The 18,291-nt window shown below is 40.3% G+C and overlaps 2 protein-coding genes across 28 annotated transcripts in view; one reads left to right on the forward strand and one right to left on the reverse strand.

The window, feature by feature from the left end:
• Positions 1 to 6,255, forward strand: part of LOC128400250 (poly(rC)-binding protein 3-like) — a 285,355-nt gene extending 279,100 nt beyond the window's left edge. For 25 of the 27 annotated variants that reach the window (XM_053362382.1, XM_053362384.1, XM_053362385.1 and 22 more), the window contains one exon: positions 1 to 1,300. This exon is cut by the window's left edge and continues 2,432 nt beyond it. Coding sequence is in view for 2 of the 27 variants with exons in the window: in XM_053362407.1 (XP_053218382.1) it covers positions 5,470 to 5,530 (61 nt within the window). In the remaining 25 variants the exon portion in view is untranslated. Of the gene's footprint in view, positions 1,301 to 5,469 lie in introns of those variants that run through there. The other 2 variants (XM_053362407.1, XM_053362408.1) reach the window with 2 other exon arrangements.
• Positions 2,044 to 16,679, reverse strand: ZNF830 (zinc finger protein 830). The gene is made up of 11 exons (XM_053362417.1): positions 16,510 to 16,679; positions 15,030 to 15,129; positions 14,434 to 14,551; positions 12,205 to 12,238; positions 11,483 to 11,718; positions 10,187 to 10,277; positions 9,648 to 9,711; positions 6,249 to 6,329; positions 4,939 to 5,015; positions 2,812 to 3,232; positions 2,044 to 2,580 (listed from the first exon to the last, which is right to left on the reverse strand). Exons 1-10 carry the CDS (start codon positions 16,662 to 16,664, stop codon positions 3,052 to 3,054), a joined length of 1,137 nt encoding a protein of 378 aa, XP_053218392.1. The 5' UTR covers positions 16,665 to 16,679; the 3' UTR covers positions 2,044 to 2,580; positions 2,812 to 3,051.
• Positions 16,680 to 18,291: the final 1,612 nt, after the last annotated feature.

Below are 18,291 nucleotides of genomic sequence, written 5' to 3' on the forward strand. Positions count from 1 at the left end.
TCCAGATATGAGTTTCAGGCTATCATTCGGTTGGAATGAACCAAGAAGGGGATTTTTTATTTAAAGAAATAAGAATCTATAATTGCAAGCAAACTCCAAATCCTGGGAGAGATATAGTGGCTGGTTGCTATCTGTTGGAACTAGTTATTTGACAGTGGGATTTTTTGTTTTGTTTGGTTCTTTTCTTTTTTCACAAAAATTGCATTTTCTGTTTGTCCATTCACTATTTTTTTCTTATTAAATTTATGTTGCTTTAAACAGTGGCGCCATAATGCATCTCTGTTTGCCTCACTATCTTTTGAACTTAATCCATTTGCCTGCCATATTCACTCACTATTGCACTCCTTGGACACAAAAGCTTTAATGAGGAATTGAACAGAATGCAAATGCAATACTTTTTAAAACCTACTATTTAAAAGTGTGTTGTTTTAATTGTATAGGGCTAAGCACTATTTTTAGTATCGTGTGTCATTTCTGTACTCTGTAGACTTTTCTCTCTCTCAACCTTAGTACCTTTGCACTACCGTTTTGTCACTGTAACCAATTGTAGAACTGCCATTATTGCAAACAATTTGCACTTAACCAAACAGTCTCCATGTCTGTATATACTGAAGGGGGAGAAATGGAAATACTGTCAAGCGGCTTTGGGTATTCAACAGCTCTAGAAACCTGCTGTAAAAACTGTTAAGAACTATTATAACTGTGTTTATAAATTGAAGTAAATCAATGTGAGAATTTGCTTGGATTGAAATGCTGTTCTATGCCGGTTGTACTCAAGTGTTTTTTAAAATGGTGAGAAGTTTTTCTTCCTGTTTTTCTTTTCTTTTTTTGCCCCCCTTCCCCTGATTTTTGTTCCTGCATTTCAGGCTCTCTTCAGAAGTCACTGGCCTCGGGGCTCTCTAATGTGTCCCAGCATTCACTAGGGCTTGAGCTCCCTGACAGGACTTTTCTAAGCCTCATGAGACAATGCTTTCTATGGACTAATCAACAGAGGAAGTGGTCATTTCTAACTTTATTACTCTTCCAAGATCTCAAAATAAACACTTTTACTCTAAGCAACTGTGCTTCCCAACTCCTGTGTTGCTTTCATTGCTATTCTGGTTTAATAATTTTGAGGCTCAACAAGGAACAGTAACAGATGATGATTATTTTTAAAAATTTCTGTAGATGTTCATGCTCTAGCCGGTCTGTACAAAGCATGGGCTGTTGATGTTTTAAACCACTATATATTAAGTATAGACTTGATAAACTAAATAAGCTGTTTTTTTATAAATAAAGGTTTTCCTGACTTTAAAAACCACATCTTAGCTTTGTGCATACAAATAGCTGTTGTGATTTTTAACTTTGTAACGAAGATGTTGATCAAATACTATTTTTGTGACTTGTCACCAATGAGTTCAGACCTATGGCTTGTTTTGCATTAACAATTAAAAGTTTGACATAATTGCAATTAGGCCTGGTGCTTATTGGGGGAAAGCATTACAACCTAATATGGCATCTTAAAGAGTATTGCACAATAATCTCCTTAATGGGAACTTTCAGCCAACATGTTGAGTGAGTGGCTTAATGAAAAAAAACACAGGTATCATCCATGTGGAAATGGTTTTTCTACATACCGATAGCATTTTGAATAGGATATTCTGTTTGCAAAAGCTTGCTGGGTCTGTGGGAGGTTCTGGAGAGAATCCGTGTCCAGCATGGCACGTCCATGAGCACAAGAGAGCTTCAGGTACATTTCACAAAAACCAGGCTGCTGTGCCACATGAGAACTACTTGTGGAGCTGAGGGGTGTCAAGAAACAATTTAATATGACAGTGGTAGCAGAAGTTCCTTTGGATGATGAACAATCGCTTTAAAAATACAGGTATCCAGGACATAACTGATGGATTAATAGGCCTTTCCTTACTGTTGACATTCATACTACTGTTTGACTTCAGGAAATATTACTAGGCAATATCCAAACATAATTCTTATAGGTTAGGGCCAAGTGCTGAAACTGACAGCAGCGCTTATACCACAGTAAAAAAACACAAGAACTTCTCCTTCAGAGAAAGTATTTTATTGGAATATCTATTCCAAACAACATTTTACTTGATTTATGGCAGCATCACTCATTAGAAAAAAGCATCGTGTCTTTGCTATTTCAGATTGGATTGCATTACATTGCTCCTGAGAAAAGGTTTCAGTGGCATAGAGCCCAAACAGCCTAAAAATGCCAGTTACTGGTGTGTGAACTGGGGGGAAATGGATAATTAAAGTGAAATGTCTACTCATGGTTGTACGTACTCACTCTATAAATCAACCAACACATATTGTGCAAAACACACAGGGCAAAATTTCTCTTGTTCTGTTTAACCCAGTAGCCATCATTCAGGGCTGTCTTTAAGTATTTTCTAAACTATTCTAGAAAAAGACAGTAAGTCCAAGGCAGCAAGGAAGTTTTTCTAGGATCATACAGGTTAACTAGCATCTACAAGTAACTAAATAGTTAGGAATCTTACAATAAAAGATGTACTGTGTACAGGCTTTAGACTTACTTTCTCAAACAGGAGCCCCCGCCCCCTGCCAAATGGAAAACCACTTTTGAATCCAAGGAGTATTTCAAATACATATTGGGAGAAGGCATGGAGGCGAGAGTCCATGGATCCGGCACCAAGCTCTGTGTAGCCCTGGCTGTGGTTCCCAAAGTCAAAGCCCTGCTTTGCCCTGCAGCATGCTCCAACTGCCTGGGCTCACACTTCCCTATGTGTTCCCTAGACCTAACACTTTTAATGGGTATTATAACAGCACAGGTGACACAACAGAAGCTACACTGGATTCATAGAGCAAATAAAACATTTTCTGTAGATATTAATAGGAAAGCTACAATTACATTTTTTTTAAAAAAAAGTTTTTACAATATACAACTCTTTACAATGGCTTTTTCTATTCTTAACCCTATAAACATATATTTACACGTTTCAATACCTGCAGGATTCTGCAAATAAATATGTTATCCTAAGTGTGTTAGAAGACCAAAATGCCACCCATCAGGAGACTGGCTCCTAGCAGCTACAACGATGTTCCTTTTGCCCTCCAGTCCTGAGAGAGGAGGTCATGCAGTTCTCCTTCGTCATCACTGCCAGTGTCGCCGTCCTCAACCTGTGCAGCTCTTAGCCTCATGGCTTCCTTCAGTTTATCCTTCAGTACTTCCTGGCGGTCACGCAGTTGTTCAACACGGCGGAAACATTCACTAGGGTAAAATTAAAAATAATAATTTGCCCTCTTCTGCTGCTTAAGTGAAAAGCTGCAATGGTGTGCCTTTTAAGTTCACAGTCATCATATCTTTGGAAAGAACATGGCAGTTTCTCAGACACAACATTAACATTAACTCAGTCAATTCAAGCCTATGGTACTTTGTCCAAGAACCTGAGCTGCTATCACTGACTTTTCCAGTTGCTTTTTACTTGTCCTTTTGGGGTGCAAAGGGTAAGCCTAGCAAGCTGTACTTGCACTGGGGCCACTGTCTGCTATTTAGGAGGTGGTTTTCAGATGGCTTTCCTTCAGGAAACACTTGCCATATTGACCTTTCTTCCAGTGAACTCCTGGGTATCTTGCACCAAAGCCCTGAGCACTGTGCAAGCTACTCATGACATGCAGAATACTGGGCTGGCCTGTTGAACACCTCTGACACCGAGCAGAGACTGCATAAATGCTTAGAACGCAACCAGACAATCTTCCTTTCTTGGACGGCACATGGAAGGAAAAGTGCCTGATTGGTTCACTAAAGAATTTTATATAGACTTTCAAGGTTTTCTGGAACAATTTGAAAACTATTGATTTTTGGAAATTAATTTTATTCCACTATATTTTGCATCTGTTTTTAATCTTTTTTTTAAACCTACAAATGAACAATAGTTCTGCACTTCTAAGTCAAGAACAGAAAGCAATTTAATACATTTTCTACATTAACAAAAGGCTAGACACAGATTAATGAAGCACTGAAGGAACAGGAACCAGCAACTTTCACTAAATTTATTTTGAAAACTTTTATGGTACAAAAGTGTCAGCTTGTCAGCCAAAGCCAGTTACATTTCCAGAGCTGACAATAAAAAAGTTAAGGATACTCCAAACTTAAGACACTCATGTAAAGTTATTTGGCTACAAAAGAAAAAAGGAAGTGATTCATTCATCAACAAGTCTCAAGAGACCTCAAACAGTCCCCTCCACCAGTTTCCATGTTCCTGCTTCCACTTGGGAGTCACCAGCTAAGGAAGGAGCAGGGAGGGGTAGTCTTACATTGTGCAGCAAAGCATACACCCAAAGTGAGGCCATGCCAATACAAAAAAGTTCCTTGGTCCCTCCAGATATTTTATAATATTAGGGTGAGCTTACTGTATCATTGTGCTTAAGGACGTGTTTTAGCTGTGGACAACAGGATACAAGGGGCAAAGCAAGGAAAAGATATAACAGGAGCCTGGGTGGTGGTCAACCTGTGATCCTTGAGATGTTGCAGAACTCCTATCTTCTCTGAACATTGACCATGGTGACTGGGGCTGCTGGGAGTTAGGGACGAATAAAATGTAGAGTGCCACAGGTTAGCCACTCTTGCTCTAGAACCTCATCTACTTTCAGTTAGAGTCAGATATGAGAAGAGCTGGACCCAAAAGTAAGTATGGAAGTTGGCTTTAAGAATCCTGTTGTGATCTCATGCATGGGACTAACCATTCCAAAGATGTGGAACTGGCAAATGTCCTAAGCCATGCAATTCTTAATTGTGCATCTAAAGTGCTCTTGTACAGAAATGGAACTGTTTAAAAAGTCTAGGAGAACTTTTGACACTTTGCATGTCTATGATCTTTAGGGCCTTCCTCCAAATTTCATCACTTGATTCTATCTAGCCGTGTGTGTGAGGATGGGGAGATGTAGCTTTTTGAAATCAGGTTTTACTTTACTTACATCTGCTCATCTATTTCTCCAATTTGACGGTCGAGTCGCCCTTCCTCATCTTCTTCAGCTACTATAGCTTCTGAAATCTAACTCAGAAAAGGTGGGTATTATTTTCCGTAACAAAACTGGATTGATATAAAAGTAAGCTTTGCCTTCTCTTTACTGCAGTGAGAAAACTAGGAGCAAGCCATAGGATTATGCTTCCTCCTGGCAACAGATTCTCCAAAACTGGCTAGGCTCTCCACTTAACCTGAATTTAAGCAAATTAAAACCCTGGATTAAGAAGGAATGTGGTCTTAACCTGCTTATGGCAGCAGGTAAAAGGGAGAATACTGCTTGCTCCTATCATCTTAACTACAAGTTAAGAGAAAGCCAGCTTGCTCTGGCCCACCACAATACGTTTTGAATGTGACAAACCCAAGCAAAGAAGATCTTAGTGCTTTAGTAATATGAGCACTGATGATGAAACTCGCGTTTAAGAATTCTGTTAACAATTAATCTCCGATTCCAAAATATATTTTAACCTGTTATTTCTTTCAGCATATACTTTCTCAAAGTTGAGTGTCTTGGAGATGCTGTGCAGCCAGTGGCCAACATGTAACCAAGAAGAGCCCTTGTGCACCACTAATGTTCACAAAATGTGTCCACTGCTGATCTTGTATGAACATCTACTGTGTTTATAGCACCGAGTGCATTTCAGAATAGGATGACTGCTCTACAACAGTCTTCTCCCAACAATTCATTCATGGAAAACTTTCTGCAACGCCAGAGTTTGAAAGCAAAGTTCACAGGCACAAGTGAAGTTGCTGAGTGATCACCTTCAAAGGGATTGGTTTTTAAAAGCAGTAAGAACCACAGATCTAGTCAACAGCGGATGTGGTGAGGCAAATCTTGCAATAAAAATGAAGCCACATGAGAGGAGTGTTCAATCCAGAGCCAGATAATTATTGCATATATAGAGTATATGTATAAAGTATACAGACTTAAAATATCAAGTGCACCAGACCTGAAAAAATGAAAGTGAATGGTGACAGTAACAGGCCATCTGGCCTGACAGAATATACATCCTGCATTCCTGCTAGATAGGATATGCTGATCAAATTTTAAAAAAGCAAACTTCATCACAATTTTTGGTGTAGTGTCATCTGTTACTAAAGTTTCTTCACTTCACTGTTTGAAGGGGGGATACTTGGACCACAGCTAGCTTATAAAATGATTATAACCGATATTAAAACAGTCAGCAAATGCAGTGGAATGTCACTCCGCCAAGTTCTAGTTCTGCATGTGCAATCAATTCAAAACAGGAGGCATCAACTTACAGTGTTGACTTGTCGCATAGCCTTCTGGAATTCATCCCATTCTTTGTCCATCTGATCCTTTGGAGCATCAACCTTCCTCACCTATGAAATGAGAAAGATGAGCAATTTGTGGAAGGCTGTATTCCTATTTCTCATTACTGGTTCTACTTCTACTTCATGCTGCAAGCAAGGAGAACTTGGTTGCTAAGTTGCTGGTTTTTTCGAAGCAAACAATTTACCCAGACAACTTGAAGCTATATTCAGAGAGAGAGACACACACAGAGAGAATCCTCATTTCAGATTATGTGCTACCAGTTTGCACTGCAATGCATTGTCAACTAAAACACACTAAGGGACATCAAAGAGAGCAGATGAAAGCAATATGTGAGCTACTAAGAATGAACACACATTTGTTATCTACTATATGCTATCTACTTAGCCCCTTAACTGCGATGTTTAGCTGATGATATATCATGAAGTTGAAAACCAGGTATCGCCCAGCCCCATCTAAGACCACCCACCAAGATCATGGCTGTAGGCTTCTTGATTCACATTTAGCCACTACTGCAACTAACAGGTGTTGATCTATACATGATCACATGCATAACTCAGGAGCAAGGACACAGCAACTGGCCAGGCAGCCTCTTTACCCTTATTGGGCATGCCACAGTCCCAAACCTCAGGCCCAGCTTCTTCTGTTCATTTCCCCCTCGTTCCTTATATCTGACCCCCTTGTGTTAAAGGACACAAGGATGGTTAATAGAGAGCTGCTGCACAGTATGAGGAGGAAGGCAAAGGGGCAGACAAAAATATGGTGGGGGGGGAGTGTGAGAACCATAGCTGCCTTGCCTCCTGTTTCCTATTGGTTTAACAGGTAAAGAGTAGATCTCTGGGTTGACACTTATAGCAAGACTCATCCTTCTGAAAGCTGCAACAAGCCAGATAGCTTGCCATACCAATGTCAGCTAAATATACTTCAGGCTAAATAAAGTAATTGGGGGAAATCAATTTTCATTGGAATTATGCTTATAGCTCTGTTTTGTGCATTTGTTTCCCCCTCCAGAAGTGAGACACATTTCATCCATGTAAAAGCAAGTTGTGTGCTTTGATTCTGAATGATTAATTATGCTACACTATAACAATACGTAAATCATTTCAAAGTAACTTACCATAAGAATATACACTTCATTAACCATACATTGCTTTTGCTCTTTGTGAATGTTTTAGATGTAGTACCCCCCCCCTTGTGTACTATGGTCTGCCTTTTTTAATTTGTTACATATTGGACAATAAAAGTTTAAAAGAATTCAGTTAATGCTTGATCAGTAATAAATTATATCAAGGTCTATTTCAAAAGCATTTGCTTCTTCAACCCTCAGAGGCAAATTCAAAGTCAGGCAGCAACAATTAGCATATGCAAACCACTACAATATTGGTAACCAGGCATCAGAACTCTTTCTAAGCTAAACTTCTAACGTCTTCCAGGGGTTAAATATCAGGAACATTCAGACAGGCACAGGAAACAAACAAACAAACAAACAAACAAAAGGAAAAAAGAACCAGAAGCCCCTTCTCTGATTTGGGCAGCTTCCATTCAGTCCAATGGGGCATCAGCAGAACTCCCCCCCCCCCGCCCCCAATTTAAATTATTAAGACAGAGAAAGGGATAGAAACTTGCTTTTCCTTTCTTGTTTTAAGATGTCTTCTGGATATAAAAACACTAAACACACATGAACCTGCTTGAAACAGGTAGGTAGTCGGAGCATTTACACATGTCAAGGAAATAAACAACTACCTGACTTTTAGAAGACATCTGAAGGCAGCCCTGTTTAGGGAAGTTTTTGATGTTTGATGGTTTATTGTGCTTTTAATTCTGTTGTGAGCCGTCCAGAGTGGCTAGGAAAACCTAGCCAGATGGGCAGGGTATAAATATTAAGTTGTTGTTGTTGTTGTTACAGGTATCCTGGTTTTCAGTCCCTATGACTCTGGAGATAATTTTTAAAAAGGTCACTTCAATGTACAATCTAGAGGAGGTTTCTGAAATGCAGCTACTATGGATGAATGTGATTACTAAGGAACATAAAGTATTACTCAAGAACACTCTTCCCCATCTCCTAACCTGTAATGATAAGGAAGGTTCCTGGAGAAAAGGCCACCAACACTCACCAAACTTAATAATGATAATTACTTATACATCCGGCTGGGTTTCTCCAGCCACTCTAGGCGGCTTCCAGCAAAATATAAAAACATAATAAAACATCAAACATTAAAAACTTCCCTAAACAGGGCTGCCTTCAGATGTTCTCTAAAAGTTGTGTAGTTGTTTATCTCCTTGACATCTGACAGGAGGGTGTCCCAGAGGGCGGGTGCCACTACCGAGAAGGCCCCCTGCTAGCCCCCTGTAACTTCACTTCTCGCAGTGAGGGAACCACCAGAAGATCCTTGGAGGACTTCACAGTGTCCAGGCTGAATGAAGGTGGTGGAGACGCTCCTTCAGCTATACTAAAGGAACATCTCCCAAGGAAAAGTTTCTGGAGAGAAATGATCTCAAGAGAGATACTGCTTTGGCTACTCCCAAACCAAAAAAATTCTAGCTGTTTCTGTTGGAGATGAGGCTGGGACTCTTAGCAACTAAGCAAAGTAAGTGAGTGCTTAGAAAGCTCTCCAGCTGTATCTGCACATCTGTATGGGCTGCTGGAAAGAGAGAGGGGCAGGAGGAGGCAAGATGGTCATTAAAGGCAGAAAGGCTGGATTATAGATGTGCATTTTGAATTTTTTTATGCATTTATTCTAAGAGTTTAGAAGCAAAGGCTGATCTGTACATTGCCCCAATACACTGTCTACCTTCATTTTACATGGACATTTATTCCCAACTTTGCTACATCTTTTGTCAGGCCCACATCCATTAATTCTGCAAAATCTAGGGCATCACAGAATAAACATCACATTTCAACTAGCTGTGTACAGGTGTGCTAATTAACAGTCTCACTGCATTCTCTATTTGTCAACCACCTACAAGAACAGCAGAGGGAAATCTGACTGCATATGAGGAATACAGCATCCTGGCTAGTAGGATCAATTACTCTTGATTAGAGATGGGAAGGCCTGGAAAAAACCCCAGAAAAATTGGAAATAAAACCAGGGTCCCCCCCCCCCCAATTTTCCCGGTTTTTCCCCAGGCCTTCCCATCTCTACTTTTGATTCATGTCAGACAATACTCAACACAAACTTAGAGAAAGCCAGTGATAATTGCTACACCAAAACTGCTGCAAGTTAATCAAATCGTTTACAGACGGATACCACAAAGCATTTCAATCATTATGTAAATCTTTTATTCAGCTTCTGTAATCGCTAGCTGACTAGCTGAATTAATTCCTCAAAGAATTGACATGTGCTGAAATCGGAACAAATCACACTTGCCTTTGCATCCACTTCAGGATCATCAAAAAATCCCTCTGGCAAGGCCTCCGCAGTGTTTTCTTTCCTGAAATGTTAAGGTGATGGCTTGTCTTGAGCCAATTCTGCACTAGTTTTAACTCCTTCAAAACAGCAGATCAGATATCTGCACCGAGAACAGAGCGAGCAACGCAATGCCCACTAGGGCTCCCCACCCGCTGGCCTGAGGCTGAGGAGAAATGAAGGCACCCCTTTTGAGCTAACCATATCAGCTGGCACTGTAAGTTTAATTTTTCCAAACCTCCAAGATCCAATAAAGATAAAGGAAACAAATGCAAGAAGCCATTCTCCTAATACACTACTTTCTCAAAGCTCCATTATGTATGGTGTCCTAATTGTTTAAGTTACGAACACTGTTAAAATACTGGTTCATCTCATCAGACTGTGACTTTTTTTAAAAAAAGGACCAATATACTAGGCATACTGAGGATTATTATGAGAACCCAAACACATTTAATTACAAATTAAAATAGGAAGGAAAACCTTTACACTGGCTAGCTTACCTTTCCACAACTTTTTCTTGTATTTCTGCTTTCTGAATAGAGCCAGAATGGGAGACTAAAGGTGCAGCTAAAGTTTTATTGTCTGAATAGTCTGCAATAGAGAAAATAATCACTGTCTGTCTAATATGCACAATTTGAAAGCCCAAGTCATTAAAAATGGGTGTATTAATTGCACAAACGATGAGCAGAGAGGGAAAAACTGAGATCACTCAAACCTTGAGGTGAACCAATAAAGTTGATATAAATATCAACAAAATACTTCACAGAATGATTAACTTACAAGATTCACCACTGCTTAGATTGAAATACTGTGCACGCTTAACTTAGCAATAGTCCCACTGGACTCAGTAAACATATCCAAGCACGCATGCATAGGACTGGGCTGCATCTTGGTGATGACCACTACTTTAAAATGACTAGACAAAATTTATTAGGATAGGTCTATCAAAAGAGACTAGCCATGAATCCAGAATAGCGTAGCATTGAAGCTTAATTTGTCGCAACTGTGCACTTTTTCAGAAAAGCACCAAATTTACACCCCTTGTCGACTAAAGCTATAACATACACAAGGTATAAAATAAACTGTTTGCTTGTTCATAACACCATTTGGGGACTCATGTATTTAAAAATCACTACATACTAGTCCAGGTATCAGCAACCTTTTTCAACCGTGGGCCGATCCACTGTTCCTATGCCCCACAAATAACCCAGAGATGCATTTTAAATAAAAGCACAGATTCTACTCATGTAAAAACATGCTGATTCCCGGACTGTCCACAGCTGGATTGAGAAGGTGATTGGGCCACATCTGGCCCCCGGGTCTTAGGTACCCTACCCCTGAATGGTATATATTTGGTGCTTTACTGAAAAATATCAGAATTGGTCAGCTATGCTGTTGTACCATAAGAGAACCTCAGAGGCTCTGCATACTAGATGCTAGTAATGAACAGAACTCCATGCCATTTTGGAGTTCCTCAGAAACATCTGGCTGGCGACACTTGGAAACAGAATTCTGGACATCTACAACCATCAATAGCAGATGATTGCTGGTTTTCATTTGGCATGAGAAGCCATCTAATATGCATGTATGACACATGTGGAGCGCACTGTAGTATATACGGATAGGCCTACCTAATGTGGCACAGCAATACTTCAGAAACCATAAAAAAGAGGACATGACACAACTTTAGAGGTAAAGTTAAGCAAAACATCTGATTTGTACCATGTCAGCTGGAGTGGCCTTGGAACTCTCTATATTTTTTACTGTAAAGTCAGCAGAGAAAGTCCCAGAGTTACCTGATGGTAAAGCAGTGGTGTCTACTTTTTGAGGGTGGGCGAGTGTTGCTGTATGCTGCACTGTGGACGACAGAGGAGGTTTGCTGCTGTTGTCCTGGATTTCTTTGGCCATCTCTTCTGCCTCTTCCTCCTCCTCCTCTTCAGAGTCTCCAAGTAATAAGCCACCACTTGAAGCTTTGCAAGAGGCCTTGTCTGCTTCTGCTTGTTCACTTTTTCCAAAAAAATCTGCTGGCAGTCTTAAAAAATGAAATAATAACAATAACAATAATTTCATTATTTATGCCCCGCCCATCTGGCTGGCTTTCCACAACAACTTAAAAACATTCCATCATAATACAAGCCAGAATCAAGACAATTATTTCAAGTGCAATTAAGGTGATTTAAAAAACAATAACAAAACTTTTCTCCCTTAAATAGACATTCCCCATGCTAAATCTGCGTTTCCCAAACAGCTTTCCACATGGTGGTCACCTCCATCTGGGACTCCCCATGAAATAATTTTCTCTGAAATAACTGTAGTATAATGGAAAACAATGTTGTCAGCCACTGCATTTGAACAATTGCCATATGGGAACATTCAAACCACCCTGTTTGAAAGCAAATTTCTCAGCACCAGTTAGAACTTTGGGTAATGAATAACAAATATAACATCCTGTTCATATCCATAACTATGAAAAAAAGAAAATGTAAAAACAGAGCTAATAACAACCATCTCAACTTACCCAGAAGAGAGTGTTTGCGGATGGTCACTTGAATCTGCAAAACATTTTATCAGAGTTCTGTCACATTTAAAACAGAAAAAGAACTCAAAGATGAACTTCACACCCAAGCTGCAGTGACCCATGAAGAACTCTGGATCAGTCATGTGACTAAGGTAAGCCAGGTTCAAATCCCCACCCAAGTCGTGAAGTTCAATGGGGACAACCTGGGCAAGTCTGTCTCTCTCTCAGCACACTCTCTACCTCTGAGTGCAGGAGAGGATAAAAACTTATGACGCCAATGATTGTGATGCAATGACGGTGATGTCACTGAATCCCTTTGAGGCTAGTTTTCTGCTGACATAGCAACCCACATTATCCAGCCTTAAAATATGTCTTAAACGGATAGAGTGACACCTCCAAGTCAGGACTTTAAAACTATTGAAAAATAGCACCTTCTTCCATCCACATTGCACTGTCATCTCTTTTAGATCTGTGGATGAATGGTGGTATACAAATTTAATAAATAATAATAGGTCAATATAACAGGGTTTTTGTCAGGTAATTGAGCTAAGGTTTGAGCAGTGTTAAAGTGGTTACAGTCAGGTGACGGTGTGTTGAAAGAACAATTCATAGGACAGTTACTCCAAGAAACACAGGCACTGCAAGCAGCTGAAATTTCCTTATGTAAAGGTGTGTTTTTTAAATTAAACATAATTTTATTAATCTAGGTTTTCAAGATAGCCTACAAAAGAGAACCATAAAACAAATATAAAACCAATCAGAAACATCAGAAACAAAAGCAATTAATGTGGCAACAGGAAAAATACAGAAAACAGTAGATATAAAATCAGTTAAAAGAAATTTTGTGTAGCCTTCCCAATCACATAAAGCTGTAGTTTACCTAAACATAGCTTTAATCTTCCACACTAAGGCTAGGACCTTTAACCAAGATTGAATTCACCCCCTTTGGGTGCATTTATTCAAAACACACACACACACACACACACCCAGCATTTTAAACACTGAACCATAGCAGCAGCTACAGTGTGTAATATACAAGGGCACATCTAGTTGACTAGAAACCATGAATGGTTACCTCCAGCATTTTACCACAATTTGTTCTCTGTCCTAGCAAGTACCCATCAAAAACTAATTTATAATTATTAGCAAATCTGCCTGGCATTCATGTTATGGGTACTCAAATACTACTTGTATTGATTATTAATTCATTTATATTTAATGTCAAAGTAGGCTTCTAGGCAATTAGAAAAAAGTAGAGAAACATTAATACATAAATATCCATAATTAAAATATTCAATAAAACAATCCTATTACTTCTCTTAAAACAGGAGACTTGGGTTGGGAAAATGCCTGTGTAATAGAATCATTTTCAAAAGCCCGCAAAATAGCATTGCAGACGGGGCCTCTAGCATTTCAGCAGGGAGTGCGTTCCGTAACACTAATGCTCCCAGTGAAAAAACACTTTTGCATCATCAAAGTGATCATCATAAAGTCTTGGCAAGACTAACTGAGGTTCTTTTATTTAATGCCTTAACCAGGCTTTCAGGTAAGCTAGTGTGGAATTGTTTCAGACTTTATATGTAGATAGCAACTCCTTAAAATTGATTTGGTGACAGGTAGTTAGTGTAGACCCATTAGTATGGGCATGGTATGTGCTCGTAAAGAGCACCACTCACCACCTGGTCCATGACATTCTGCACTAGCAGCAGCCTATGAACCAGCTGGAAGGGAAGAAGAATCACAAAGACTGCTAGAATGTGAAGTTACCACATTCTAGAACGTGAGGTTACCAAGGCATGTGTCACAGTGGCCAAATTGTACTAGCACTCTTCTCCATAGAGACCACATGTGCATCCATGGTCAAATGTGGTTCCAACAACACCTGTTAACTGTGTGCCTGTCCCTTCAAAGAGAGTGCATCTAGAAGGGGCAAAATCACCAATTTTCAGCTGCAGGAACCACTTGTCTGCCTTGTCAGCCTCAGTTTATTAGTCCTCATGCAGACCACCAGTGTGTCTGGTTCCTGGTTCAGCTTGTGCACAGATCTCCTGACTCAAACTGTGCTCCAAATCTCCAACAGACTGCTCCTAACAGCTTCATATAATTTTATATAAAACACACCATCCAAGGAAAATATTTAATCCACAAATGATTTCAAGACAGCTGGGGAACAGGCAAGAACTGTAGAAAAATGACCAGGTCAGTAAGCACAGCCTAACATTTCCATACCTTTGGCTTTCTTCAGTTCTGGAGATTCTGTGTTGGTTGTTTTCCTCTTTAGAGAAGATGAGGTGTCAGGAATAGGACCTGGTACTGATTGTTTAAGATTTCTCAACTGCTCAACTTTCTGCAGGGGTGGGGATTAAAAGCAACAGATGACCACCTGTACTTTATTCCCAAGGAATAAATTATTACAACATAGAAGAATTTAAGTTCTTTTCACAAAGTAGCACATTTTTCACAAAATACTAGCAATATTAGCAAGCAAGATTCAAGAAAGCCTGCAACAAGAGGCAAGAGACATTGTTACTTTTATGTAATTAGACTATTTAGCATATGAAGCAATTTTGCATTTTTGTTATAATCATCCTTTTAAAAGTCAATGTTTTAAATGGGGAAAAATGGGGGGCACTATTATGTCTAGTTTGTAAGATAATCAGATTTCATGTATTATTGTACTGCAGAATCATATTAACATTGTCAGTGCATTTCAATTTCTAGACTGGTAATTAAGAAAAGAACTATTAGTCTTAGCTTTGCAACATAACACATAACACAAATGTTGTAAGCACATTACTTTTTTAAAAAAAAGAACCGTCTCTTACCTCTTTGTGTTGCTTCCCAAGCACATGTGTTTGCCACAATAGTTCACTCTTCACAGGCATGTTGCAGAGAGAGCAGCTTAAGTTTCCCAAACTGTTATATGTAGAATTTGGAATCAAGGAAATGAATATAAAAATAACCCACCTCTCAAAACTGCAGTTGTGGGCTTTGAACATGCAACATAAACTTGGCTAAAATACATATTATTAAGCCATATTATAGCTTTTAAAAGTGAGAAGTAAAATGTAAATTTGTATGTGTGAAGCTATTAAAGAGACTTGGCTTCATAACAATGATTCCTGTACACTTAGTTTTTTTAAAGCCACTTTTTAGTTTTAGTTTTTTTAAAGCCACTCTGCATTCCCACACCACACCACAAAGTTGTTGATTTACACTGAGATATAAGTTACACTGAGATACAACAAGAGCTTATTTTCCAAAGGGGTAGCTGTGCTAGTCTGCTTCCGTAAAGAACAAGAGTTTCAGTGGCACATTAAAGAAATATGAATATATTTTGGTCATTTAAACCAAAAACAAAAGCCAATGTGGTGTAGTGGTTAGAGTGTCAGACTAGGAACTGGGAGACCAAGGTTTGAATCTGCATTTGGCAATGAAGCTCCCTGGGTGACCTTGGGCCAGTCACTTGCTCTCAGCCTAGACTACCCCAAAGGGTTGTTGTGGGGATTAAATGGGGGGGGGGGGGAATCATGTAACTCCATGACAAAAAGGCGAGACAGAAATGAAATAAATAAACTATTATGCAGCCAGTCTTTCAGATAAGATTGGGAGCTGCAGTGAGGATGGAGAAAACAGAGGGTAAGAAGTTGGCAATGTCCCCTCACAAGGGACAGGACCAAACCCATACCTCCCCCCCCCCCAAGTCAATCTATTATAGCTGCAGGTCTTGAGCCCTGCTTGTTTCAACGAGTTAGGGAGAGGGAAGGAGACATAGAAATGGTTATGGCAACCTAGGTAACATCATAATCACTGATGGAACAACAAATATGTCTTAGGCTGAAGCTCTCTGAAAGACTTCATAATGAACCTCTCCTGGTTCTGAGATTTTATGGGGGGGTCTTCTTGGGAACTGACTGCTGCTAATGAAAGGGTTGATGCCATGCTGCTTCTTCTTCTTCTTGCTGTGATTATCTGCATGGTTTTAGTAGGTATTTTGTATTCATATTTAGCTTAATTCTCTCAATGTTTAACTGTTTTTTAATTATTCTTGTCTCCCTCCTATGTTTCTAGCTGTTCTTAGTATTATTTGCAAGCCGTGTTGGGTCCCCCTCTGGGGACGAGGAGGGGAGCGAACACAACACCAGCGGGTTGCGGCTGCAGAGTTCTTTCCTAGCCCCTCCGTCTCCCCCCGTCCCCCGCCTCCACCCCAGCTGCAAACCTCACAGCGCTGCTATGGGAGCCCCCCAGAGCAGGAGACCCCGCGGCCTCGAGCCCCCCCGGTCCCCCCCGGCGCAGGAAGGGTATCTGGCGAAGGGAGAGTCGACCCTCTTCTTCTTCCCGGCCGCCGCCTCGCGCTGCTTCGCCCGCATCAGCCGCCGCAGCTCCTCCTGCCCCACCGAGGCCGCCGCCGCCCCCGGCCGCCCCCGAGGCCTCCCGGCCGCCGGACCCGAAGCCGCCATAGCCGCCGCGGAGGAAGCGGGCGCGCCAGGAAGCGCGTCATCCAGCCTCGCTCGTCGCGAAGACCTTGCGTCACAGAGAGCGTCTCAGTGACCTTCTCGTCTGTCTCTCTCTCTCTCCCCGCCCGCTCCTTAGCAACCGCCATGGAGGCCGGAAGAAGCGGAGCAGCCGGTTGAGTGACTGGGGGCGGGACTTCCTTGTTCCTTCGGGCGCCCCTTTTGAGACGCTCCCTGGAAATAATGTGAGAGAGAAGTCTTGGGCGTGGGATAATGTTCTCTTGCTAATGATGCTGTTTTAAATGCACATTTTGTATTTGACTTACTTCAGCGGTGTTTCTTTTTGAATCATTTTTTGGTTAACTTAGCTGCGTTGAATGTGCATTCTGTGGGCGTCCTTTGTACAGTAATTTTTAAAAAATAAAATATTTCATATTTTAGTTTCCTGTTATGTTGCTTTGAATGGTAAATTTTGTTTGTCTTCAGTAATGTTTCATTACTGTTTCATAAAGAAGAATAATGTTTCATCAAGAAGGCTGATTGCCGAAGAATTGATGCTTTTGAATTATGGTGCTGGAGGAGACTCTTGAGAGTCCCATGGACTGCAAGAAGATCAAACCTCTCCATTCTGAAGGAAATCAGCCCTGAGTGCTCACTGGGAGGACAGATCCTGAAGCTGAGGCTCCAAGACTTTGGCCACCTCATGAGAAGACTCCCTGGAAAAGACCCTGATGTTGGGAAAGATGGAGGGCACAAGGAGGAGGGGATGACAGAGGACGAGATGGTGGGACAGTGTTCTCGAAGCTACCAGCATGAGTTTGACCAAACTGCGGGAGGCAGTGGAAGAGAGGAGTGCCTGGTGTGCTCTGGTCCAGGGGGTCACAAAGAGGCAGACACGACTAAACGACTAAACAACAACAAATGTTTCATTCTAGATTGCTTTATTTAATGTAGGTTGTAAATATCTTTTGAGGTTGTTTTAAAAAAAATAATGCAGTATAGACATGAAATGAATAATAATGAATGTCTCCTGGCAATGCATGGATAGGCCCTGAAGCTGGGTTTGTGGTCTGGAATTATTGATCTCTCAAGAAACTCTGAAACTACTCATTCTGAAATAATTAATGATGATTTACAGCTAATGACTGCACTGCTAATGTCAGCAAAAACAACTGCATTGCCACTAAGAAAAATAAATATTCCCCTCACCATAACTGATTGCTTAAGGAAAGCTTTGCAAACTAACTTAATGGTTAAACTTGCATGCGAGAAAAATGCAAGAGTTAACGATCAAGAAAACCAGATTTATTAAGAGGTGTGCCCTTGTTTCTAAATTTTTGGAACAGCAAAGTAAATGATGAACATTTTTCCTTTTAAATAATTCCTGGTATTATAAAGTTTCATCATTATGTAGTCTCTCTCCCCTCTTCATACGTCCTTTGCTTTTTTTATTCTACCCTTTTCACTTCTTTTTTTGGATGAGAATGTTTGACCTATAATGGTTTTCCCCTACTTATTGTTGCAACCTAATAGTAATTTATAATAATAATGACCTCATCTGATTGCAGTACAGACCAGATTTTTTTCAGAGTAGTTTAGGTGCAAGGAATAGCTGAAGCCTGCCTCCTGCATA

The sequence above is a fragment of the Podarcis raffonei genome, chromosome 13 (assembly GCF_027172205.1).
Source record: "Podarcis raffonei isolate rPodRaf1 chromosome 13, rPodRaf1.pri, whole genome shotgun sequence".
NCBI classification, from domain to species: Eukaryota; Metazoa; Chordata; class Lepidosauria; order Squamata; family Lacertidae; genus Podarcis; species Podarcis raffonei.